The following is a 27339-nucleotide window of genomic DNA, read 5'->3' as shown; positions in this document are numbered from 1 at the left end:
TCTCAAGCATGTCTGGTCGTTTTCTTTGTGGTTCTTGGCTTATAACTGTGGGTCTAATTCAATGTGGAAATAGGCCTAAAATGAATGAATGGTTATTTTTCCATGTCTTATTGAAACACATTAATTTAAATACATTTGAATTGATAATGTATTAATTATTATCATATATTGCATTACAACTCACTATAAATGTTTTTTCCAGTAAAGGGGAAAAGTATCATTATAATGCATCATCACAAAACACTAAACAAATAAATACAAAGATCTCTATTTCCGAACAAAACGTAGTAGCAAGGTAAACCTATGGTTATGACATCAGCACAAATCACAGGCAACATTACAGAATGACAACAGTTACAGAGTGGATGTTACAATATGTTACACCAGTAATACGCCTTAAAGGCGATAAAGCGACCGCTAGGGCTGAGAACTTTGGCACAAAATACAGAAATGCAACAGTCTAAGTAAGTGAAAACAATATGAATTCAAATAGGTTTAAATGCACTTTGTCACAAAATTCAGAAATGCAACAGTGTAAGTACAAGTTAAAAAAATCACACCCGTGTGAACTGAGTGGTGCAACTCCCCCCCCCCCCCCCCCTCTCTCTCATTATCAGGCAACAGCGCAGCACTATCACTCTCTCTGTGTCTGGCACAACAGCGCCCCTGCTGGTACTAATAGTCATACTGGTGCTCATTAACCAACACATAGGCACATAGGTGAACACATAGGTGAACAGGGACATTGCTATATTGCTAGTGGTTGCACCACTCAAAAAAAGCAACAGTATAAGAGCAGCAGGAGGATCCCACTGTCATCGCACTTTGACAGCTCACCCATCGTAGCTTGTTTACTACTGAAACGGACTTCCTGTGCAGAAACTTCCTCATCAAAATAAGAGCCACTTGTAATGTTGTAAACATTTGTTTTATTTCTAAGTGCAGGACGTTAACATCTCATTTGAGTTCCTTTTGAGTGCCTGTCAGCAAAGACAAAAGCGATCGTTATAATCGTAATACTTATAGGCACAAACCAACTATTTTAGAAGAACAATATTGATGATTGGACGAGTTAGCTATGTTTTATATCCAGAGATTTAGAAGGAATAAGCAAAGTCGTGATGCGACATCAGGAGGATCCCACTAGCTATAGCAGCTTCAAAGCGACTGTCAGTCTGTCACTCACGTGTTGGGCTGCTCAGACACACAAAGTACTGTTCCCTCAGCACCAGCTGATCCAATCCAAGTGCGCTTGTGCCATGGTCTCTCCAGACTGAAGGCCGTTACTACTAGCGGTCGCAACAATGCCATAATGCTATACAGAGTCACAGAAAGTCCATTACTGTTGCCCTATGTGTGCATCATTATTATGCATTTCATTTATTATAGATGATTGAATCTAACCGAACTAACTACAGTATATCTTGTGGAGGCCATACTGTAGCTGGATGGATAGAGGGGCCATCTGAGAATCAGATGGATTGTGTTATTATAGAACTACGGTAACTACAGTATATCTTTGGGAGGCCATACTGTAGCTGAATGGATAGAGGGGCCATCTGAGAATCATTTATTATAGAACTAACTACAGTATATCTTTGGGAGGCCATACTGTAACTGAATGGATAGAACTAACTACAGTATATCTTTGGGAGGCCATACTGTAACTGAATGGATAGAACTAACTACAGTATATCTTTGGGAGGCCATACTGTAGCTGAATGAATAGAGAATCAGATGGATTGTGCTCCGGTCTATGTGCCGCTGAGCAAGACACTTGACCCCTAAATGCTCCCCGGGCACTAGCGCCCACTGCTATGAATAGAAAGTATGGGTTAACTTACATTAAATGCAGAGGAAATATTTCACTTAGGCCTAAAGGTCCTACAACATGCAATTCTACTTTTCCCATTGTTTTTTGGGCTTCCCTACGCCACGCATCTTCTATTCCCACCAGTGTTGGGCAGTAACTAGTTACTAATATATTACTGTAATAGTATTAGGCACACTACCTGTAGACAATTTGTGCAAGTATGATGTAAAAACAAACAGGTAAAATATTACATAGAATTTTCTTGGAACTATCTCTTTCAGATAGACGTTTTTTATTGCCTATGTGCTGAGTAACTTCATGGATCAATTTCAACCCTTTTGCAGTAAAAGTAAATCTCGGGACGATCCATTTCATGAAGGGGACATCCTAAATATATGAAAAAACTATGTCCCGTTTTGTTATACCTCGGGGAGGGGTATAGTCAACTTTTGGCGCTATTGTTCCTGCACTAAGTGCAGTGCGAGTCAGCGACAAAGTACAGAAAATAAATAATACTGGCCAAAACAACATTCCAATAAAACAAAACAAACACGTGAAAAACTATATACAATCAAGAGACAAGCAGGAACTGGTACAGGCTTTTCCCTGCCTGGCAGTTCTCCCCTGTTGTCTCTCACCTAGCCTCAAGTGAGACTGAACTCTGAACTGCCTCCACCTGCAGCAATCCTGCTCTTTCAACCATTGTGTTAATTACTAAAAATGTCATGTGTACAATATATATAAAACCGTTACTTCCAGTCCAGCTGTTTGTCAATTGATCAAGTTGACTTAACTGTGTGGTCTATTTGCAAGGTCCTTGATATTGTCTAAGGGCAGGGGCTGCCCCGTGACAGATCCCATCTCTCACTCACACGTTACAATTCTGGAAATTCCTGGAATAGTGGAATACAACAGGAAAAAAGGTTTCAGCACCACGGAGAGCGCTCTCTGCACTGACTAAGGACCCAGGCCAAATGCCATTGCGCATGCCTATACAGCCCTACACCAACAAGTCTATGCGTGGCATGTGAAACTATATCGTGCTGTATTTTGCTTTCCATTTCATGGTCATGGTTATGTGAGGAGAGAGAGAGAGATAGAGAGAGAGAGAGAGTGCAGAGAGAGAGAGAGAGAGAGAGAGAGAGAGAGAGAGAGAGAGAGAGAGAGAGGGGGGGGGGTGTGAATGGAATCATTGTGCGTGCGCATATGGCACATCTCTCTCATGTTTAGGTAATAATTGTCACGGAATATGGGATATCCGTGGATATACACGGCTTGGCAAGCCGTGGATCTACAAGCTCCAAGTGTTGCGTCCACTCCACATGCAGCGCGTTGGGAGCTTGCAGATCGTCGGTGCCCCACTCACAATGAATCCAAGCAGAGGTCCTCACAAGTATAGGTAAAACACTGCCAGTGCTGAGCGCAATGGCCCGTTGCAAAGAAGTTGATATATTACTTGTGCGATATTCAGATAATCTTCAACCGATTGTTATAATTCGAAGTGGTATATATGTAACAGTATTATATAATTACACAAAATAGGACACAAATAAGTGCTTTTACCTGACTTAAGCCCACCACACACCGGCTGCGACCGTCTGCGGCGCGTTGCTGCGCGGAGCCGCGCGCGGCGGACGGAGCCGGTGTGCGTTAGGTTCATTGAAAATAATGGAGGCGGCTGTGTGCGCCGCGCGGCGCCGCGCGGGGGACGCAGCCGGTGTGTGTCGGGCTTGAATTCTCCATAGTTCACGTGTATAGGAATACAGTACATAGTGCATTAAAGGTCACAGCTCCTTTCACTCCTCCTTTTGCCCCCTGTATAAATGTCCTGCGACACCCCCACCTCTTCCTTCTGTACTTCCGTCTTGGAACGAGGTGGGTGTCTTTGTTGAATTATCCGTATAACATGATAAGCATTGTACTTGCAAATTGATTTATACAGTGTTTGTTTAACCCTGTTTAGAGAGGAGTTGTTGCACTACTACGAAACTAACGTGGAGACGTGTCTTTGTTATTCTTTGTCAGGTATGTTACGTTCTATTATTTGTTGTGTTACTGTCGTCTTGCTTCTGTACTTCCGTCTTGGAACGAGAGGAGTTGTTGCACTACTACGAAACTAACGTGGAGACGTGTCTTTGTTATTCTTTGTCAGAATAAAGAGAGGTTTCCACTTTCCAAGGACAGTTCTGGGTCCGTCTCATGTACATCTACACAACGCAGAGAGAGACATTACACTGGTTACATATATTCCGTGAAGTTTATATTTTCATTGGGTGTACAAGTCATGTTTTTATGCCTTTATCAAATGATATAGAGAGATGGTAGGGTAGTGCCCAAGCCCTGTTATGCAGCCTGGGTTTTTAAATAAGTCTCTGATGGTCTGTGGAAGTTTAGGATTAGCCTGGTTTTGGGTGTTCAGGGTCGTAACTGTCATTTTCTGATATCTCCAGCTACTCTCTGCCAATGAGCCCGACTCCAGACTCATATGCGGGGAGGAATCTTCAATGAATCCCCGCTATGAGGCCAGCCTACCCAGGACCTATTCCATTGTAAACCTATATACATCACTGAAGCAGCATTAAAGAGAATGAAGGGGAGGAGGGAGACACACACACACACACACACACACACACACACACGGACGCACGCACGCAAGCACGTACACAGATCTTTATTTGAATCCACAAATTACAATTCATTTTACAAGGAATCAAATGGGTGGACAGTTCATGTTCACTTAAAGATACACATCACATGGCACCTCCTCCTCCACCCAGACAAACTGCCTATAACAGCCGAAACAGAACAGTATTTGGCAAATTGTTTAGCTTTGCTCTTTGTCATACCAGCTATTCTTAGGCCACTCATGGTCAGTTTATGCACATGGCCCAGGCTTCCGAATACCAGTGTGGCAAATCTACAACGATACCCCAGGTTTGTTATAATTCCAAGTAATGGTTGGTACTTATGTTTATATTGGAATGCCTGGTCCATGTACAAATCAAAGATACAGCCCACCTCCAGAATCAGGACCTCCTTGTGACTGGTGACACAATTTTCGAATGCTTCCGTCATACAGTCTGGAGCGCGGAAGCTCTGATCATGAGTAAATATAAAGCGACCGAAGTGAAGCCTCCTGCCCAACTCCGTTTCATCTTTACAGTCAAATTTATCCTAATATAAATGGAAATAAAAAAATAAGCTCTAAAGATATTGTAAAATATGCGATTGTGGGAGGTGTATAGTTCCAGACTCTATATAGCATTCTGAGATTGTCTGAGACTGCCTGCCTATATATCCACCTGTTTGATAACCGTCTCCACCCACTGACCTTCCACCGACACACAGAACACTCCTCCTGCTATTTGTTCTTTTTTATATCCTGCATTTTTATTTGCTCTTACTTTGTGAACCCATCGACTGAGTTCATTTTCTAACAAAGCACAATCTATTTCCACATAGGTAATAGTCCATAAATGAACTAGACAACAATTTGAGTTGCTTATGAAAGTGAAAAGGAGTTAAATAATGTATGAAGAATCATGATGGAGAAAGTAAAGCTGATATATCTTCAATACTCTGTAGCTCCAGATGATCCCTGTGCTTTTGACCCGTTATTGACTTGTCTATAGTAAGTATAAGTAGCCTTGCCGAGCCATGAGGCCCATAGGGGCAGGAGCCTATCTCCTGTTTCTGTAGTGTGAGGCAGCTTCATGTACAAGTACACCTCCTGGACATGACGCTGGTATGATCCGGCCCCAATCCAACCCTTGATGCTGAGTGTCAAGTAAGGAGGCACTGGGTCCCATTTTTAGAGTCTTTGGTATGACCCGGTCAGGGATTGAACCCCTGACCTCCCAGTCTCAGGGCTGACACTCTAAACACAAGGCCACTGAGCTGTTGAACTGCCTGAGTCATTTGACATGTAAAAAGTACCTACTGTATAATATTCCTCCTGTACTTTAAACATGTAATTCATTCAACAGAAGGGTTCGTCAATAGGAACATCCTGCATGTTAATTGGCACAGCCTACAACCATGACCTTTATATACATATGACACTATCACACATGCATTACACGCACGCACGCACGCACGCACGCACAGACAGAGAGAGAGAGAGAGAGAGAGACAATTAGGCCTAGAATCAGATATTTTTTGTGTGGGGGGTCGTGTGATTAAGATCATTCCCCTTTAAAACGTTCAACTTTCAAAGTATCATGTGATTTGCAGAAATCTCTCTGTGTGTGCACGCACATCTGTACGTCTGTAATCCACGTAACTCGTGGGTACCACTGCTGTACCCCCTTTAACTGTATATTAAGTGTACATTAAGTGTCATTGCCGGGGCTCAAACCTGGGACCTTCTGTTTCCCATGCAGGTGCAGGCCTTATACCCATTCAGCTATGGCCGTACTTGTAGCAGAATTGTGATTCTGAATACAATGTATAGGTTCAAAATGGTTCATGATGACTGGTTTTACGTAACGGCAAATATAAATTAAGGATAATGAGAAGAGCAAATAGCAGCTGTAGGGCTCTGGGCGTGTCGAGAGAAGGTCATTGGGCGGGATGTTACGATTAGGTGGATATAAAGACATGCCCAAAGTCCAACAAGAAGAAGCAAACCGAGCTATCGGAAAATGGTTCTGAACGGGATGGCACAGCGATGGCTGCAGCTTTGGATGGCCCTGTTCTTGGGGCTCCCTGCCATAAATGCTGGTATGTAACTAAAGTTCAAGTTTGTCAAATGCAGAAGTTCAAACAGTTCACTGGTTTATTTGTGTTTTATGTTGGATCTGAATCATCTGATACAGTGATCATTGGAAGTTAAAGGAATAGTTGTTAAAATATCTTCATGATGTCATTTATTAAATGCATTTAGGATTCTTTACAAAGTGCACAAATAAAGTGTACCAATCCACTGATGTGCTGATGGCAAAGAAGTTGTAAAGAAGATGTGATTCAACCGTAAATAATGTTTTATTCATTTTCTCCCAGTCTTAATTCATGAGGATTTCTGCAGTACATGGGGGAACCGTCACTTCAAGACATATGATGGAGATGTCTTCCAGATGTCTTCAAGTTGTAACTACATCCTGACGTCTCAATGCAAAGCAGCATATTCTCAGTTTAACGTCCAACTGCAGAGGACAGACGAAGGATACAAAGTCACACTGAACCTGGAAGGATCGATCATTGAAATGACTAACAACTCCATCACAGTCAACGACAAAGTGTACGTACTGGCCAGTATTATGAGAACAAGCTATGATCATTACTAGCATGGATGTCTTAATGGAACTGACTAGCCAGTAGGGCTGGTAAATTAAATGCAAATGTTTGTGCAAAATGTCAAGGAAAGCACACGCTGACGCTGCGTTCGTTATTTGAGGTATTTAGTTCTACACGGAGCACTCCTGCAAACTTTGGAAGTCAATCTTCAGGATGGAATATGAAAAAATCAGAAAGATTTAATGACTATAATGTGTAGGGCCTGCTGCCTACCGATTCCTGTGATCTGGAGGAGTAATCTAAATAAATGTGCTATAACAGGTCAATCAGATTTTTGGGGGGCAGAGGTTCAACTCTGGTATCAGGGGGTGTATGTGCAGTTTCAGCCCAACGGTGCCAGAGATTAGCTGCTCACAGACATACAGACGGACGGACGGACGGATGGACAGGATGCAAAATATATAGCCTATATGCAGAAATCATTGGCAAAGCAGCAAATGAGAAATAATATTAATAATAATACAAAAAAACACCGGATCCCATGGTCCAAAAATTCTAGGTCCCATGGCCTGGAGGGATAGTCAGCTGCAATGTGATAAGCTACTATTTGGTCTGGTAATAACTGCTTATTTTAGCTAGCTATCATTTTACACAAACTAGATTCAGCCATTGACTGTGGGGTTTTGTTGGACAGCAGCAAACTGTAAACAACTGTTTCTGTGTCTCTTCAGGGTGAAAGATCAGTTCAGTCAGTCTGGCGTTTCAGTGGAGAAAGTTTCGTCCTACATCAAGGTCAAAGCTACGTTCGGCCTCGTTCTCATGACCAACTTTGACGACTCTCTGTGGGTAGGTCTGGAAAACATACTCCTTCTTCTTCGTTATTAACTATTACAAATGTATACAAACATGCTATATTTTGCTCTGCACAATATTGAATATTTGGTTGGTCACCCTGTAGTGGCATCATGTGACATCCTGATGTATATCGATCAATATTAAGCTTGTATATGGGAATGCCCATATATGGAGATCACTGATGTCATCAATATTGTCCAGCAACTCTACATCTGACCTCAAACCTCAAAGCTGACACATCTGAGTAGAACATTACAATGACTAAAAGTAATACATTATAATGATGAGGCATTTTGCATTTGAACATTTGAGATAGGTGTCATGCTGATTTAAACATGTTCTAAATGTCTAGTTGACTAATCAGGTTGTATAATCTTTTAATACATAATGCTATTAATAAATATGAATGTTGAAAAAGCTTGAGCAGAACATAATGAATACGTTTTATTTTGAAATTTGTTTTAAGGTGGAATTGGATGAACAGTTCAGAAACCAAACCTGTGGACTGTGTGGAGATTTCAACGGAATTGAAGAGTTTGTGGAAAATGGTAAAAATAATAATTAAATACTGTAATAATAATTATAATAAATATACTGTATTTGCAAGCAGCAATATTAGGACCAAGAAATGCAATAAGCAATATATGCAAAATACAACATGCAATATATTATGCTCCCTGAAGAGGGACTGTGGAAATTGTAATCCATGTCTGTATTATGTTGGTTATAATGCAGATTTCAAATTTAGCTGACTTTTGGTTGATTTTCTTTTTTTTATTTGTATTCATTGGCTCATGGAGGCTTCATTCATTTACACACAACCTTCTCTTCAACTTGGACTTTAGATACAACATTTTTAGTCTTTTAAAACAAATCTGATACTGGGGCACAGTGGCACAGTTGGTTGTGCTGTCGCCTCACAGCTAGAAGGTCCTGGGTTCGATTCCCGCTCGGGGCACTGTGGGTGCTGGCGGCGTGTTTCCTCCTCCGCGTCATCAGTGCCCTTACCCGAAGGTGGGGTTGGCGAAAGGGCCTTTCTGTGTGGAGTTTGCATGTTCTCCCCGTGTCCCCTAGGGTAGGTACCCTCACAAAAACATGCAGTAATCCTGGTCTCTAAACTGCCTCCCCCTGGCCAGCCGGGGCGCCTGATGGAGGGGAAAGGAACTGGTTGGAATAACGTGTTCCTTCCACGCGCTACGTCCAACCAGGGAAACTCCCCCCTGTCAGGTGTAAAGGAGCAACTTGGACACTCAGGCATGAAGGGAGCATGAGTTAAGTCTGTTGCTCTCCCCAGGTTGGCGGAGGGTGTGTAGAGCCCAGGATCACAGTAGATGATTGGCACAGGGGTAAAAAATGGGTTACAAAATCGTGGGATAAAAAATATATTAAAAAACAAACAAATCTGATACAAAGTGCTACAATACAGGGCAAAAATATTTGCAACAAATATTAAAACTAGAGCGTTACTAAAAGCTACTTGTCATTAAAGCTTACTTGTCTTGTCTCTCAGGGGAGGCTATTGAAGTGGATGATTACGCAGAACGCTGGTTAGCCAATGGTCCTTCAGACAGTGATGACTGTGATGATGTCCAACCAAACAACGAGACTTGTACACAACAAGTAATGACAAGAACAGTGAAACATTATCAACATATTCAACATGTTTCAATATATCACCCACGTGAATATGCTCCATGCCAATTCTGTTTCTTTATTCTGATCCACAGAACGTAGCGTGTGAACAGCTCTTGACATCACCTGCCTTAAAAGGCTGCAGAAAGCTGGTGGATTATGATTCTTTTCTCCAAGCTTGTTCCAGTGATCTCTGTCACTGTGACAACAGCAGCTCATGTCTGTGTTCAACCCTGGCTGAGTATTCTCGCCAGTGTGCCCACGCCGGTGGAGCTCCACAGAAGCATCAACTCTGTAGTAAGAAATATTAAATATTTTAAAAATATATCAAAGCACTGCTTAAAATTCTGTCATAACACTTCATTTTGATTTTGTTGAATAGCAAAGAACTGCCCATACAACATGGAGTACAAAGAATGTGGAAGTCCCTGCACAGACACCTGCAGTAACACAGAGAGGAGTAAGCAGTGTGATGACCACTGCATCAACGGATGCTTCTGTCCAGAAGGTACAACAAGAATTATGACCACATTAATATAACATCAATATCTGATTGCTGATAAGAATCAGGTTGCGACAATAACTAGGTTAACATGCTTCCATGTGTTGGTCACATAACACAGAAGGTTCTGATGTCAGAATACGCCTTAAATGTTTTTTCTCCCATGAACGGTAAGTGTAAGAATCTCTGACTATGTAATAATATTGATTTTTCTTACCCTAATCTCAAGGAACTGTGTTTGACGACGTCAAGAAGAGTGGCTGTGTCCCTATTGAACAGTGTTCCTGTGTTCACGATGGCAAAATCTACAAGGCTGGAGAGTCCTACACCAAGGCCTGTTCAAAATGGTAATAGACTGTAGAGAAAAAAGGGAATCCCAAACACTATCTTCACTTACAGCCAAACCAAACATTTCGATCGTTTGGACACTTTTTGTCACAGAGACTCACAGACAGAACATATTTAAAGTTGTATTAGTACTCCAGTGCTCCAATATAAGAACAGAAAATACAGATCCAGAAATAATATAATCCAGTTGTTTAAAGGCCAACCTCAGGTCCCTCTGCAAAGCTTTTGTACATAATAATAATGTCAGTCAATATTTAAAAATGACAAAAATGTACATCTAATTATAATTACATAACAATTATAATGTTTTTTGCCATTCAATGTGGCACAATGTCTCAGCACTTTCACACCTAGTGTCTGCATGTAGTATACGTATATGAATGAGAGACATGACAAATTACCGATACAATGTATAGACATAGGCTATTTATGTATTATTAAAGGGAATTTACTTACATGAACATGTAGTGTTACATACAGTTTATGTAATTTATATACGTGTCATATGTCATGTAAATAATTAATGTATATATCTACAGTTTAAATTTACATTTTCATCTATGCATAGTGGCATATGCAAATATGATGAATGATGACAGATGTGCTAAGGGCATGAAATGCACTGTACATGTGCATATACAGGACAATAATATACATGAACTACTACATGGAATTATGTGAAGTGTGTATACTGAGAGTATGTAAATGTACACATGTGTGTGTTTCAGTACCTGTACAGGAGCAAGGTGGAGTTGTGTTGACACCGATAACTGTCCTGGAACCTGCAACGTCATGGCTGGCAGTTTCTTCACCACCTACGATGAGAACCAATACGAGTTCAGCGGAGACTGCTCCTACATTCTGACACAAGTTAGTGAAACAATTAAATGCAGTGGAATCCCTTTTTAAATCAATAACTCATGTGTATTCAATATTCAATTAATTACATTTAAATACATTCAATAATATACAACAGTAAACAAGACATAATCAACACTATAGTAACAATGAACGTGCACAGTAAACAGGTGTGCGGTGGGGGTCATTCCTGGTGTTAAAGATGGAGTGCCGTGAATTCTTAAAAAATCGTCCGTTTTTCATGTGACAGTACTTTATTAGACCCCTCGGTGTGGTTGTTATGTGTAATGATGTCATCCCTTTGTATTTAGGGTTTCTTCCTGGAGGCTGAAACCTTGACAGTCAAACGTGCCAATGAAATAAACAGTGATAATATCATCCCCTCCCCTAACCCCTCCAACTTTATCATACAACAACAGCTGTGGGTGCGGCTTCAGTTCAGGTGGATCACCATTCATCACTCATCACCACCCACAAAGCAAACCAGGCATACTTAATACTTCAATCACGGCACTCCATATTTAAGCTTAGGGGGCTTATGACCCTGTCAGGACCCGTTGTCAACTTGTTGGTCTGCTATTCTTGGCCATTCCCGGCCAGACACCATCGTGTGATCGGAGCATGCATTATCATTTATTCCTCTATCCATCCCAGGTCAAACAAAGGCTCTGTTAATTATCTTCACCTTGTTTTCCAGGTGAAAAGTAAGAACATCACAGTTCATGGTGATCTGTCCAGATGTGGTAAATCTGACTCTGAGACATGTCTGGAGGCTGTAACTGTGGTCCTGCCTGGACAGGTAGGTTATTATGTCTCTCTACAATAAAATCAAATCAACATATGTTTTATATACAGTAGCCTAAGTACATAATGGTGACTTACTTATTATTTTTTATTACAGAAAATTAAAGTTGAAGAAAGTGGAAAAGTATATTATAACAAACTGATTTCTCAATTACCCCTCCTCCTGGGTGAGTTTCCATCCATTGAAAGGTTGTCATTATTTTTTTTCTTCTTCCATGTAATGAATTGGTTTATTACAGACATCGATGTTGAATGGCTTCAATGTACTATAAGTCATTCTGTATTTCACAGACAATGTAAAAGTCTTCAAGCCGTCCACGTTCCACATTCTCATTCATACTAGCTATGGACTCCAGGTTCAGATACAGCTAACACCCAGAATGCAAGTCTACATCACAGCTGCTGCATCTCTTAAGGGGAAGCTCCGTGGTATGTATCCATACCATAATGTTATGTATTTTTGAAAAACTATATATTCAAATGGTGATGCAATGATATGACTGTTGTTTCCCCAGGTCTTTGTGGAGACTTTAACGATGTTAAAACTGATGACTTAAAAACCAGTAGTGGGCTGATTGAGGCTCGGGCTGCAGAGTTTGCTAATACATGGATGAGTAAAGCTTCCTGTCCTGCCAGCAAAGTCTTTACCAGCGCATGCAGTCTGAATGTACAGAAAGGTCTGTAATCTGCACATTGCTTTAGTCTGTCTATTGAACTATTTCAGTGGATAAAACGTTTTCATCTTTTTTAATTTTTACAGAGAAGTATGCTGAGAATTGGTGTTCCATGATTGGTGACGCCAAAGGGATTTTTTCTAAGTGTCATTCTGAAATTGATCCAGAGTTCTATGAAGATGTAAGATTTTATATTTTTACAAACAATTCAGCCAAATGTTGATTAATATGTCTGTGTAGATTGACCCTGTGAATAACCCTCTTCATAGAGCTGTAAGGAGGCTACCTGCTCCTGTGATAAGAGTGAAGACTGCATGTGTGCGGCTGTATCTGCCTACGTTCAGACCTGCGCTGCAGCAGGCATCTTCATCACTGGGTGGAGAAACACAGTGTGCAGTAAGCTCTGCATACAAACATCTCATTTCAAATGAACAGCAGTGTTTGTTAGATTTAAACCACTGACAGCCTTTCATGTTTTCACAGAAAAATACACAACCTCCTGCCCTGCTAGCATGGTGTACAGCTACAAAATGACCAGCTGTAATCATGGTTGTCGCTCTCTAAGCCAGCCCGACACTACGTGCCAGATTGCCTTTACTCCTGTGGACGGCTGTGGATGTGCTGAAGGAACTTATCTTAATGAAAAGGGAGAGTGTGTGCCAGCGATAAAATGTCCCTGCTATGACAAGTATCACCAGATTCAACCTGGGACCAACGTCAGGATTCAAGGAAAAACCTGGTGAGGATTTCATTGCTCCAATGCTTCTTCTTTGATGTTTTACTACTTCTCTTTGATCTACTGTTCAATGTGTCTCTTTCACTTCCTAGTGTCTGCAAGCGTGGGAAGCTCAACTGTTATGGAAAACCAAGCATTACATGTGGGTACTCAGCACTCTTCTCATTGCATCATTTCTAACATAAGAAGTATGTTTTTTAACACCATTTTCTCTTCAGCCTGCAAAGCTCCGATGGTCTTCTTCAACTGTTCCAAAGCTTCGGTGGACGCAAAAGGCTCAGAATGCCAGAAGAGCTGTCAGTCTGCCGACACTGAATGTGTAAATTACTTTTGGCGCTTTATCATGTGATGGAAATAAAATGTGTGTCTTTGTTCAGAGAAGAATTGAAACAGAACCCCAGAACCTCTAATCTAGTCAGAAATTAAACATATACCCTTCTTCTAATATAGTTACATGTTATCAATGCAATGCTGACTTCAGCTTGTTGTAGATAAAGGTGGTGTTTACAATGAACTGAACTTGATGTGTTTTGTAGGTGAGCTCTGATTGTGTGTCAGGCTGTGTGTGTCCTGGCGGCTTGCTGTCCGATGGTAAAGGGGGATGTATCAAAGACAACCAGTGTCCCTGTTCGTATGGTGGGGTCACCTATGAGCCTGGACAGACGGTCAAGGTGGACTGTAACACCTGGTAAAGGATTTTCATGCTCTGAAGTATGTAATTGTGTGTTATTCAGAATCTGTTCTAGATTTAAACCTTTTGTTATGGTCATTATAGCACGTGCTCTGGGAAAACATGGAAATGCACCACAAAGCAATGTGAAGGGACCTGCAGTATCTATGGAGAGGGTCATTATGCCACTTTTGATGCCAAGAGGTTCTCTTTTCATGGGGGCTGTGGATATGTCTTTGCTCAGGTACAATAGAGAGGTTTCTATTTATTTCAGTGTTTTGATGTGAATTCAGTCAGAATGCTAATGCCAGCATCTTACAGGATTACTGCGGCGACAACACCGACGGCACCTTCAGGGTTCTGACTGAGAGTGTCCCATGTGGGCCTGCTTATCAGACCTGCTCCATCTTGATCAAGCTCTTCTTAGGGGTACAAAGCACAGTTACAAACACATATTTTCGGTACACATACCATGGTGCATTACAAGTTAAGTCAACATGCTTTGCTCTTTGTTATTTCAGGACACTGAAATTGAACTGAGTGAGGAAAGAGTCAAAGTTGTCAAACAAAGCAAAAGCCAGGAGGTCTCCTATAAGGTCCACACTATGGGCATTTATTTGGTCCTTGAGGCAAAACAGGGACTGACTCTAATCTGGGACAAGAAGACAGGTCTGATGATCAAACTCAGCTCTACATACAAGGTTAGTTAAGAATAGAACTAACACTTATAGTATGAATTATGTGATGCTGCTGTAACTTATTATTCAACTACTGTATATCCAAACACCTGAGGTCTTCAGAATTGGGGTAAAATGCTAAACTGACAGCCTGAAGCAAAGGTGGTTGTTTGATGATTCCTGAATGTTTTATAAACAACATATATTTTTTTCCTCCAGGGAAAAATCTGTGGTCTGTGTGGGAACTATGATGGAAATGCAAGGAATGACTTCACAACCAGGAACCAGGAAGTGGTGGCGAAAGCTCTTGAGTTTGGAAACAGCTGGAAAGTTTCTCCTAGTTGTCCTGACAAGGAAAGTGAGAAAGGTCCTTGTGCTGTCTACTCCTACAGACAGGCCTGGGCTGTGAAGCACTGCAGCATTATCAACACTGATGTATTCAAAGCCTGTCACTTGAAGGTAGCATGTCACACACCTGCACGCACACACATACGTATGTACGTGTTTTTTGTGTAGTAATTAGTGAACTTTATTTATAATTCAAATGATTCTACCAAAACACCATATTTGTCAACTTAAACAAAATTATTATATATACATTATTATAATGCCCCTAAAATAATTATGCAACAAAATATTTAAGTTATTTTGGTTATCGAGGGCAGTGTTGTGGTCATACATCATCAAAAGGATGAGATCTGCATTTAAAACCCCAAGCTGAGGTCTAACTTTAATCGTGCACAGTTACTACTAGTTCATACTAGTTGATATCATATCTATGTTTATTTCTTGCTGTATTCACTAGCAAATCGTAATTGCAATAATGAAATGTCTTCTCTGGAAAAAGGTGGATCCCAAAAACTATTATGAAGCGTGTGTGAAGGACTCCTGTGCCTGTAACTCTGGGGGTGACTGTGAGTGTTTCTGCACAGCGGTGGCAGCTTACGCTGCTGCCTGTAACATAGCTGGAGTGTGCGTGAGGTGGAGAACTCCCAAAGTCTGCCGTGAGTCTTTGTCCTTCTAACAAATGAAACACATAAAGCATCTGTCATTGTCATTCTGTTGTATTCTGATACACTGACCCTAACAGAGAGGGTGTTTGCTGTTGTCTTGTCTCTGTCCTACACAGCTCTGTTCTGTGATTATTACAACCCATCTGGAGAATGTGAATGGCACTACGAACCCTGTGGTAAACCATGTATGAAGACATGCACAAATCCTTCAGGATTATGCACCAATCCGATACCAGCTCTGGAAGGTATGATGTATACATTTATGGAAAACAGAGGAAGTACGATAACATAAAACTAATTGCCAGAGGAGAATTCAAGCATAGCAGGCAGAAAAGTCATAGTTTAAAGCAAATGGCAATACAAATGAGGACAATAAGTAGAAGTCCTCTTTCACGGCTCAAGTTTGTTACAGTAGTTACTGATATGGTATGTAATAAATATAACGAAATGTTTACATCAGAGATCCAGGTGTGCAATGTTAACTCATATCCATTCTGTATTGTTCTATGTTTCTGTCTCCACGGAATAATGTTAACATATAGGGTGCTACCCACGATGCCCTCCGGAACGTCCTTATCTGGAAGAATCTACTATGAAATGTGTGCACATGAAGCAGTGTGGCTGTTATGTTGATGGGAAGCATTATGAGGAAGGAGAGGACATTCCTTCAGACATTTCTTCAGTCCTGAACTGCCACACATGGTATTTATGTAGATGTAATGCTGTAGAAAGACTAAATTAACTACACATACAGTGAGAGAACGGTGGAATGTGTATTGTGTGTGCCAAAACTCCCCAAATGGGAAAGTCAGGGATTCAAATTCATAGCAGATCATGTGCAGATTCTATGCATAAAATCAAAAGAGCTGAGAACATGAAAACCTGAAATGTGTTTAATTATTCAAATCTCTATACTAAATTAATACAAAAGTCCAAATTAAATATAATTGAAACTGTCCACTGCTACGGTAAATGTTCTAAAACAATAACACTCCACTTGACATGTGTGCTTTAAAAGAGAAGAGTATTATGAATACAATTTGTTATCTTATGGATGTGATGTCAAATTGTAATGTTGTATTCAATATTCATGAACTAAACTTCTCTAAACCTCTATGTTTGAAGTTCTTGTGAATCCACAAAAGCGATCTGCACCTATGATGTCAAGGGTAACTATTAGTCTGATATATTTATAATGTAATATATTATGACTTTAAACATTTATTATAAACATGACTGTATCATGTAATAACGTGTGTGTGTGTTGTTTCTATTCCAGCCTGCTATTGTTTGTACAATGGGAAAGAATATGAATATGGAGCAACAATCTACGACACACATGATGGAGATGATACTTGTATCACTGCAACCTGCGGAAAGGATGGAAACATTACGAGGGTCATGAAGCAATGTGCAAGTACTACAACTACAACAACAACTACACGTGCCCCAACTACTACAGCCTTTATCTTTAGTACCACCACTATTCAAGCTACTACTACTAAGCCCACCACAACCACGGAAAAACCTCCAACAGGAACACCTACAACTACCACAACCACAGGAAAACCTACAACTACGACAATCACAGAAAAAACTCCAAGTACCACAACCACAGAAATACCTACAACAGAAACACCTCCAACAGGAATACCTACAACTACCACAACAACAAAGGAAACAACGCCTGTTGAAACAACCACAAAGGAAACAACATCTCAGAGTGTATCAACAACAAAGCCACCAAAGGTAGTAACAACTGGTCCAACCACAGCTTCTACCACAGTTTTTCGTGAAACCACGACATCTGTTCCCGAGACTAGCCCAGAAACAGCAATTACTTCCAAGCCCACTGTTGAAACTTCGACTACAATTGTACCGGTAACAACAACAACAACAAAGGAAACAACGCCTGTTGAAACAACCACAAAGGAAACAACATCTCAGTCTGTATCAACGACAAAGCCACCAAAGGTAGTAACAACTGGTCCAACCACAGCTTCTACCACAGTTATTCGTGAAACCACCACCTCTGTTCCCGAGACCACAACTAGCCCAGAAACATCAGTTACTTCAAACCCCACTGTTGAAACCTCGACTACAATTGTACCAGTAACAACAACAACAAAGGAAACAACGCCTGTTGAAACAACCACAAACGAAACAACATCTCAGTCTGTATCAACAACAAAAACACAGAAAGTAGTAACAACTGGTCCAACCACAGCTTCTACCACAATTATTCGTGAAACCACCACCTCTGTTCCCGAGACCACAACTAGCCCAGAAACATCAATTACTTCCAAGCCCACTGTTGAAACCTCGACCACAATTGTACCAGTAACAACAACAACAAAGGAAACAACACCTGTTGAAACAACCACAAAGGAAACAACATCTCAGACTGTATCAACAACAAAGCCACCGAAGGTAGTAACAACTGGTCCAACCACAGCTTCAACCACAGTTATTCGTGAAACCACGACATCTGTTCCCGAGACTAGCTCAGAAACAGCAATTACTTCCAAGCCCACTGTTGAAACCTCGACTACAATTGTACCAGTAACAACAACAACAGAGGAAACAACGCCTGTTGAAACAACCACAAAGGAAACAACATCTCAGTCTGTATCAACAACAAAGCCACCGAAAGTAGTAACAACTGGTCCAACCACAGCTTCTACCACAGTTATTCGTGAAACTACCACCTCTGTTCCCGAGACCACAACTAGCCCAGAAACAGCAACAACTACAACACCTACAACTACCACAATCACAGAAAAACCTCCAACAGGAACACCTCCAACAGGAACACCTACAACTACCACAAGCACAGTAAAACCTCCAACAGGAACACCTACAACAGGAACATCTACAACAGGAACACCTCCAACAGGAACACCTCCAACAGGAACATCTACAACAGGAACACCTCCAACAGGAACATCTACAACAGGAACACCTCCAACAGGAACACCTCCAACAGGAACACCTACAACTACCACAAGCACAGTAAAACCTCCAACAGGAACACCTCCAACAGGAACACCTCCAACAGGAACACCTCCAACAGGAACATCTACAACAGGAACACCTCCAACAGGAACACCTCCAACAGGAACACCTCCAACAGGAACATCTACAACAGGAACACCTCCAACAGGAACACCTCAAACAGGAACATCTACAACAGGAATATATACAACAGGAACATCTCCAACAGGAACATCTACAACAGGAACATCTACAACAGGAATATATACAACAGGAACATCTCCAACAGGAACACCTACAACAGGAACATCAACAACAGGAATATATACAACAGGAACATCTCCAACAGGAACATCTACAACAGGAACACCTCCAACAGGAACACCTACAACTACCACAAGCACAGTAAAACCTCCAACAGGAACACCTCCAACAGGAACACCTCCAACTACCACAAGCACAGTAAAACCTCCAACAGGAACACCTCCAACAGGAACACCTCCAACAGGAACATCTACAACAGGAACACCTCCAACAGGAACACCTCCAACAGGAACACCTCCAACAGGAACATCTACAACAGGAACACCTCCAACAGGAACACCTCCAACAGGAACATCTACAACAGGAATATATACAACAGGAACATCTCCAACAGGAACACCTCCAACAGGAACACCTACAACAGGAACATCTACAACAGGAATATATACAACAGGAACATCTCCAACAGGAACATCTACAACAGGAACACCTCCAACAGGAACACCTCCAACAGGAACACCTCCAACTACCACAAGCACAGTAAAACCTCCAACAGGAACACCTACAACTACGACAAGCACAGTAAAACCTCCAACAGGAACACCTCCAACAGGAACACCTACAACAGGAATATATACAACAGGAATATATACAACAGGAACATCTACAACAGGGACATCTCCAACAGGAACACCTCCAACAGGAACACCTACAACAGGAACACCTACAACTACCACAAGCACAGTAAAACCTCCAACAGGAACACCTACAACAGGAACATCTACAACAGGAACACCTCCAACAGGAACACCTACAACTACCACAAGCACAGTAAAACCTCCAACAGGAACACCTCCAACAGGAACACCTCCAACAGGAACACTTCCAACAGGAACATCTAGAACAGGAACACCTCCAACAGGAACATCTACAACAGGAACATCTACAACAGGAATATATACAACAGGAACATCTCCAACAGGAACATCTACAACAGGAACATCTACACCAGGAATATATACAACAGGAACATCTCCAACAGGAACACCTCCAACAGGAACACCTACAACAGGAACATCTACAACAGGAATATATACAACAGGAACATCTCCAACAGGAACATCTACAACAGGAACACCTCCAACAGGAACACCTACAACTACCACAAGCACAGTAAAACCTCCAACAGGAACACCTCCAACAGGAACACCTCCAACTACCACAAGCACAGTAAAACCTCCAACAGGAACACCTCCATCAGGAACACCTCCAACAGGAACACCTCCAACAGGAACATCTACAACAGGAACACCTCCAACAGGAACACCTCCAACAGGAACACCTCCAACAGGAACATCTACAACAGGAACACCTCCAACAGGAACACGTCCAACAGGAACATCTACAACAGGAATATATACAACAGGAATATATACAACAGGAACATCTCCAACAGGAACACCTCCAACAGGAACACCTACAACAGGAACATCTACAACAGGAATATATACAACAGGAACATCTCCAACAGGAACATCTACAACAGGAACACCTCCAACAGGAACACCTCCAACAGGAACACCTACAACTACCACAAGCACAGTAAAACCTCCAACAGGAACACCTCCAACAGGAACACCTACAACTACGACAAGCACAGTAAAACCTCCAACAGGAACACCTCCAACAGGAACACCTCCAACAGGAACACCTCCAACAGGAACATCTACAACAGGAACACCTCCAACAGGAACACCTCAAACAGGAACATCTACAACAGGAATATATACAGCAGGAACATCTCCAACAGGAACATCTACAACAGGAACATCTACAACAGGAATATATACAACAGGAACATCTCCAACAGGAACACCTCCAACAGGAACACCTACAACAGGAACATCTACAACAGGAATATATACAACAGGAACATCTCCAACAGGAACATCTACAACAGGAACACCTCCAACAGGAACACCTACAACTACCACAAGCACAGTAAAACCTCCAACAGGAACACCTCCAACAGGAACACCTCCAACTACCACAAGCACAGTAAAACCTCCAACAGGAACACCTCCAACAGGAACACCTCCAACAGGAACACCTCCAACAGGAACATCTACAACAGGAACACCTCCAACAGGAACACCTCCAACAGGAACACCTCCAACAGGAACATCTACAACAGGAACACCTCCAACAGGAACACCTCCAACAGGAACATCTACAACAGGAATATATACAACAGGAACATCTCCAACAGGAACACCTCCAACAGGAACACCTACAACAGGAACATCTACAACAGGAATATATACAACAGGAACATCTCCAACAGGAACATCTACAACAGGAACACCTCCAACAGGAACACCTACAACTACCACAAGCACAGTAAAACCTCCAACAGGAACACCTACAACTACGACAAGCACAGTAAAACCTCCAACAGGAACACCTCCAACAGGAACACCTACAACAGGAACATCTACAACAGGAATATATACAACAGGAATATATACAACAGGAACATCTACAACAGGGACATCTCCAACAGGAACACCTCCAACAGGAACACCTACAACAGGAACACCTACAACTACCACAAGCACAGTAAAACCTCCAACAGGAACACCTAAAACAGGAACATCTACAACAGGAACACCTCCAACAGGAACACCTCCAACAGGAACATCTACAACAGGAACACCTCCAACAGGAACACCTCCAACTACCACAAGCACAGTAAAACCTCCAACAGGAACACCTCCAACAGGAACACCTCCAACAGGAACACCTCCAACAGGAACATCTACAACAGGAACACCTCCAACAGGAACACCTCAAACAGGAACATCTACAACAGGAATATATACAACAGGAACATCTCCAACAGGAACATCTACAACAGGAACATCTACATCAGGAATATATACAACAGGAACATCTCCAACAGGAACACCTCCAACAGGAACACCTACAACAGGAACATCTACAACAGGAATATATACAACAGGAACATCTCCAACAGGAACATCTACAACAGGAACACCTCCAACAGGAACACCTACAACTACCACAAGCACAGTAAAACCTCCAACAGGAACACCTCCAACAGGAACACCTCCAACTACCACAAGCACAGTAAAACCTCCAACAGGAACACCTCCAACAGGAACACCTCCAACAGGAACATCTACAACAGGAACACCTCCAACAGGAACACCTCCAACAGGAACATCTACAACAGGAACACCTCCAACAGGAACACCTCCAACAGGAACATCTACAACAGGAATATATACAACAGGAACATCTCCAACAGGAACACCTCCAACAGGAAAACCTACAACAGGAACATCTACAACAGGAATATATACAACAGGAACATCTCCAACAGGAACATCTACAACAGGAACACCTCCAACAGGAACACCTCCAACAGGAACACCTACAACTACCACAAGCACAGTAAAACCTCCAACAGGAACACCTCCAACAGGAACACCTACAACTACGACAAGCACAGTAAAACCTCCAACAGGAACACTTCCAACAGGAACACCTACAACAGGAACATCTACAACAGGAATATATACAACAGGAACATCTACAACAGGAACATCTCCAACAGGAACACCTCCAACAGGAACACCTCCAACAGGAACACCTACAACTACCACAAGCACAGTAAAACCTCCAACAGGAACACCTACAACAGGAACATCTACAACAGGAACACCTCCAACAGGAACACCTCCAACAGGAACATCTACGACAGGAACACCTCCAACAGGAACACCTCCAACAGGAACACCTCCAACAGGAACATCTACAACAGGAACACCTCCAACAGGAACACCTCAAACAGGAACATCTACAACAGGAATATATACAACAGGAACATCTCCAACAGGAACATCTACAACAGGAACACCTACAACAGGAACACCTACAACAGGAACATCTACAACAGGAATATATACAACAGGAACATCTCCAACAGGAACACCTCCAACAGGAACACCTACAACAGGAACATCTACAACAGGAATATATACAACAGGAACATCTCCAACAGGAACATCTACAACAGGAACACCTCCAACAGGAACACCTACAACTACCACAAGCACAGTAAAACCTCCAACAGGAACACCTCCAACAGGAACACCTCCAACTACCACAAGCACAGTAAAACCTCCAACAGGAACACCTCCAACAGGAACACCTCCAACAGGAACATCTACAACAGGAACACCTCCAACAGGAACACCTCCAACAGGAACACCTCCAACAGGAACACCTCCAACAGGAACATCTACAACAGGAACACCTCCAACAGGAACACCTCCAACAGGAACATCTACAACAGGAATATATACAACAGGAACATCTCCAACAGGAACACCTCCAACAGGAACACCTACAACAGGAACATCTACAACAGGAATATATACAACAGGAACATCTCCAACAGGAACATCTACAACAGGAACACCTCCAACAGGAACACCTCCAACAGGAACACCTACAACTACCACAAGCACAGTAAAACCTCCAACAGGAACACCTCCAACAGGAACACCTACAACAGGAACATCTACAACAGGAATATATACAACAGGAACATCTACAACAGGAACATCTCCAACAGGAACACCTCCAACAGGAACACCTCCAACAGGAACATCTACGACAGGAACACCTCCAACAGGAACACCTCCAACAGGAACACCTACAACTACCACAAGCACAGTAAAACCTCCAACAGGAACACCTCCAACAGGAACACCTCCAACAGGAACACCTCCAACAGGAACATCTACAACAGGAACACCTCCAACAGGAACATCTCCAACAGGAACATCTACAACAGGAACATCTACATCAGGAATATATACAACAGGAACATCTCCAACAGGAACACCTCCAACAGGAACACCTACAACAGGAACATCTACAACAGGAATATATACAACAGGAACATCTCCAACAGGAACATCTACAACAGGAACACCTCCAACAGGAACACCTCCAACAGGAACACCTACAACTACCACAAGCACAGTAAAACCTCCAACAGGAACACCTACAACTACCACAAGCACAGTAAAACCTCCAACAGGAACACCTCCAACAGGAACACCTCCAACAGGAACATCTACAACAGGAATATATACAACAGGAACATCTCCAACAGGAACATCTACAACAGGAACATCTACAACAGGAATATATACAACAGGAACATCTCCAACAGGAACACCTCCAACAGGAACACCTACAACAGGAACATCTACAACAGGAATATATACAACAGGAACATCTCCAACAGGAACATCTACAACAGGAACACCTCCAACAGGAACACCTCCAACAGGAACATCTACAACAGGAACACCTCCAACAGGAACACCTCCAACAGGAACACCTACAACTACCACAAGCACAGTAAAACCTCCAACAGGAACACCTCCAACAGGAACACCTCCAACAGGAACACCTCCAACAGGAACATCTACAACAGGAACACCTCCAACAGGAACATCTCCAACAGGAACATCTACAACAGGAACATCTACATCAGGAATATATACAACAGGAACATCTCCAACAGGAACACCTCCAACAGGAACACCTACAACAGGAACATCTACAACAGGAATATATACAACAGGAACATCTCCAACAGGAACATCTACAACAGGAACACCTCCAACAGGAACACCTCCAACAGGAACACCTACAACTACCACAAGCACTGTAAAACCTCCAACAGGAACACCTACAACTACCACAAGCACAGTAAAACCTCCAACAGGAACACCTCCAACAGGAACACCTCCAACAGGAACACCTCCAACAGGAACATCTACAACAGGAACACCTCCAACTGGAACACCTCCAACAGGAACATCTACAACAGGAATATATACAACAGGAACATCTCCAACAGGAACATCTACAACAGGAACATCTACAACAGGAATATATACAACAGGAACATCTCCAACAGGAACACCTACAACAGGAACATCTACAACAGGAATATATACAACAGGAACATCTCCAACAGGAACATCTACAACAGGAACACCTCCAACAGGAACACCTCCAACAGGAACACCTACAACTACCACAAGCACAGTAAAACCTCCAACAGGAACACCTCCAACAGGAACACCTACAACAGGAACACCTACAACAGGAACATCTACAACAGGAATATATACAACAGGAATATATACAACAGGAACATCTACAACAGGAACATCTCCAACAGGAACACCTCCAACAGGAACACCTACAACAGGAACATCTACAACAGCAACATCTACAACAGGAACATCTACAACAGGAACATCTCCAACAGGAACATCTACAACAGGAATATATACAACAGGAACATCTCCAACCGGAACATCTACAACAGGAACATCTACAACAGGAATATATACAACAGGAACATCTCCAACAGGAACACCTCCAACAGGAACACCTCCAACAGGAACACCTCCAACAGGAACATCTACAACAGGAACACCTCCAACAGGAATACCTCCAACAGGAACACCTAGAACAGGAACATCTACAACAGCAATATATACAACAGGAACATCTCCAACAGGAACACCTCCAACAGGAACACCTACAACAGGAACATCTACAACAGGAACATCTACAACAGGAACATCTACAACAGGAACATCTCCAACAGGAACATCTACAACAGGAATATATACAACAGGAACATCTCCAACAGGAACATCTACAACAGGAACATCTACAACAGGAATATATACAACAGGAACATCTCCAACAGGAACACCTCCAACAGGAACACCTACAACAGGAACATCTACAACAGGAATATTTACAACAGGAACATCTCCAACAAGAACATCTACAACAGGAACATCTCCAACAGGAACACCTCCAACAGGAACACCTACAACAGGAACATCTACAACAGGAACATCTCCAACAGGAACACGTCCAACAGGAACATCTACAACAGGAACACCTCCAACAGGAACACCTCCAACAGGAACACCTCCAACAGGAACACCTCCAACAGGAACACCTCCAACAGGAATACCTCCAACAGGAACATCTACAACAGGAATATATACAACAGGAATATATACAACAGGAACACCTCCAACAGGAACACCTCCAACAGGAACACCTACAACTACCACAAGCACAGTAAAACCTCCAACAGGAACATCTACAACAGGAACACCTCCAACAGGAACACCTCCAACAGGAACACCTACAACTACCACAAGCACAGTAAAACCTCCAACAGGAACACCTCCAACAGGAACACCTACAACTACCACAAGCACAGTAAAACCTCCAACAGGAACACCTCCAACAGGAACACCTCCAACAGGAACACCTCCAACAGGAACATCTACAACAGGAACACCTCCAACAGGAACATCTACACCAGGAACACCTCCAACAGGAACACCTCCAACAGGAACACCTCCAACAGGAACACCTACAACAGGAACATCTACAACAGGAACACCTCAAACAGGAACACCTCCAACAGGAACATCTACAACAGGAACACCTCCAACAGGAACATCTACAACAGGAACATCTACAACAGGAACACCTCCAACAGGAACACCTCCAACAGGAACACCTAAAACTACCACAAGCACAGTAAAACCTCCAACAGGAACACCTCCAACAGGAACACCTACAACTACCACACGCACAGTAAAACCTCCAACAGGAACACCTCCAACAGGAACACCTACAACTACCACAATCACAGAAAAAACTCCAAGTACCACAACCACAGAAATACCTGTAATCACAGAAAAACCAAGTACCACAGTTAAAGCGACCACAGAAAGACTGAGAGTGAAATGTTCATGCAAATACAAGAACCAGGAATTTGTTCAGGGTACGTGAAAATGTTCCTGTAGTGATTGGCACCCATGGCTTTATTTCACATATCTTTTAAATCAGTATAGTGTATAAATTAATGTTTTTTCCTTCTCCCATAATAGGAGCTATTATCTATAATGCAACTGATGGCGATGGCTGGTGTTACGTTGCCGTCTGTGATCCCATTGCGTGTACGGGTAACATTACAAAACACAGTAGACCATGCCAGTCTACAACCACAACCACAACAAAGATCACCACTCCTGTAGTAACCACTCCATCTGTGGATTGTTATTACCTAGAGCCACCATTAAAGGTATTCAAGCACGTTCATGCAAATGTGG

The 27339-nt window shown here is 42.2% G+C and overlaps 1 protein-coding gene across 1 annotated transcript in view; it reads left to right on the top strand.

Annotated features, from left to right (window-relative positions):
• Positions 1-6456: 6456 nt before the first annotated feature.
• The window catches only part of LOC308321848 (mucin-2-like), a gene marked incomplete at both ends in the record, with an annotated part of 32052 nt that continues 11169 nt past the window's right edge, over positions 6457-27339 (top strand). The window contains 17 exons of the mRNA XM_080772939.1: positions 6457-6535; positions 6815-7052; positions 7780-7894; positions 9631-9832; positions 9918-10043; positions 10267-10384; positions 11114-11255; positions 11941-12042; positions 12991-13117; positions 13676-13776; positions 13994-14145; positions 14233-14371; positions 14449-14556; positions 15024-15263; positions 15652-15808; positions 15934-16062; positions 16360-16519. Coding sequence (XP_080629065.1) covers positions 6457-6535; positions 6815-7052; positions 7780-7894; positions 9631-9832; positions 9918-10043; positions 10267-10384; positions 11114-11255; positions 11941-12042; positions 12991-13117; positions 13676-13776; positions 13994-14145; positions 14233-14371; positions 14449-14556; positions 15024-15263; positions 15652-15808; positions 15934-16062; positions 16360-16519 — 2435 coding nt within the window. The remainder of the gene's footprint in view (positions 6536-6814; positions 7053-7779; positions 7895-9630; positions 9833-9917; positions 10044-10266; positions 10385-11113; positions 11256-11940; positions 12043-12990; positions 13118-13675; positions 13777-13993; positions 14146-14232; positions 14372-14448; positions 14557-15023; positions 15264-15651; positions 15809-15933; positions 16063-16359; positions 16520-27339) is intronic.

The sequence above is a fragment of the Protomyctophum bolini genome (genome assembly GCF_963924005.1).
Source record: "Protomyctophum bolini genome assembly, chromosome: 9".
Classification (NCBI taxonomy): Eukaryota; Metazoa; Chordata; class Actinopteri; order Myctophiformes; family Myctophidae; genus Protomyctophum; species Protomyctophum bolini.
The sequence above is the reverse complement of the archived record's forward strand: the minus strand, read 5'-3'. Positions and strand labels throughout refer to the sequence as shown.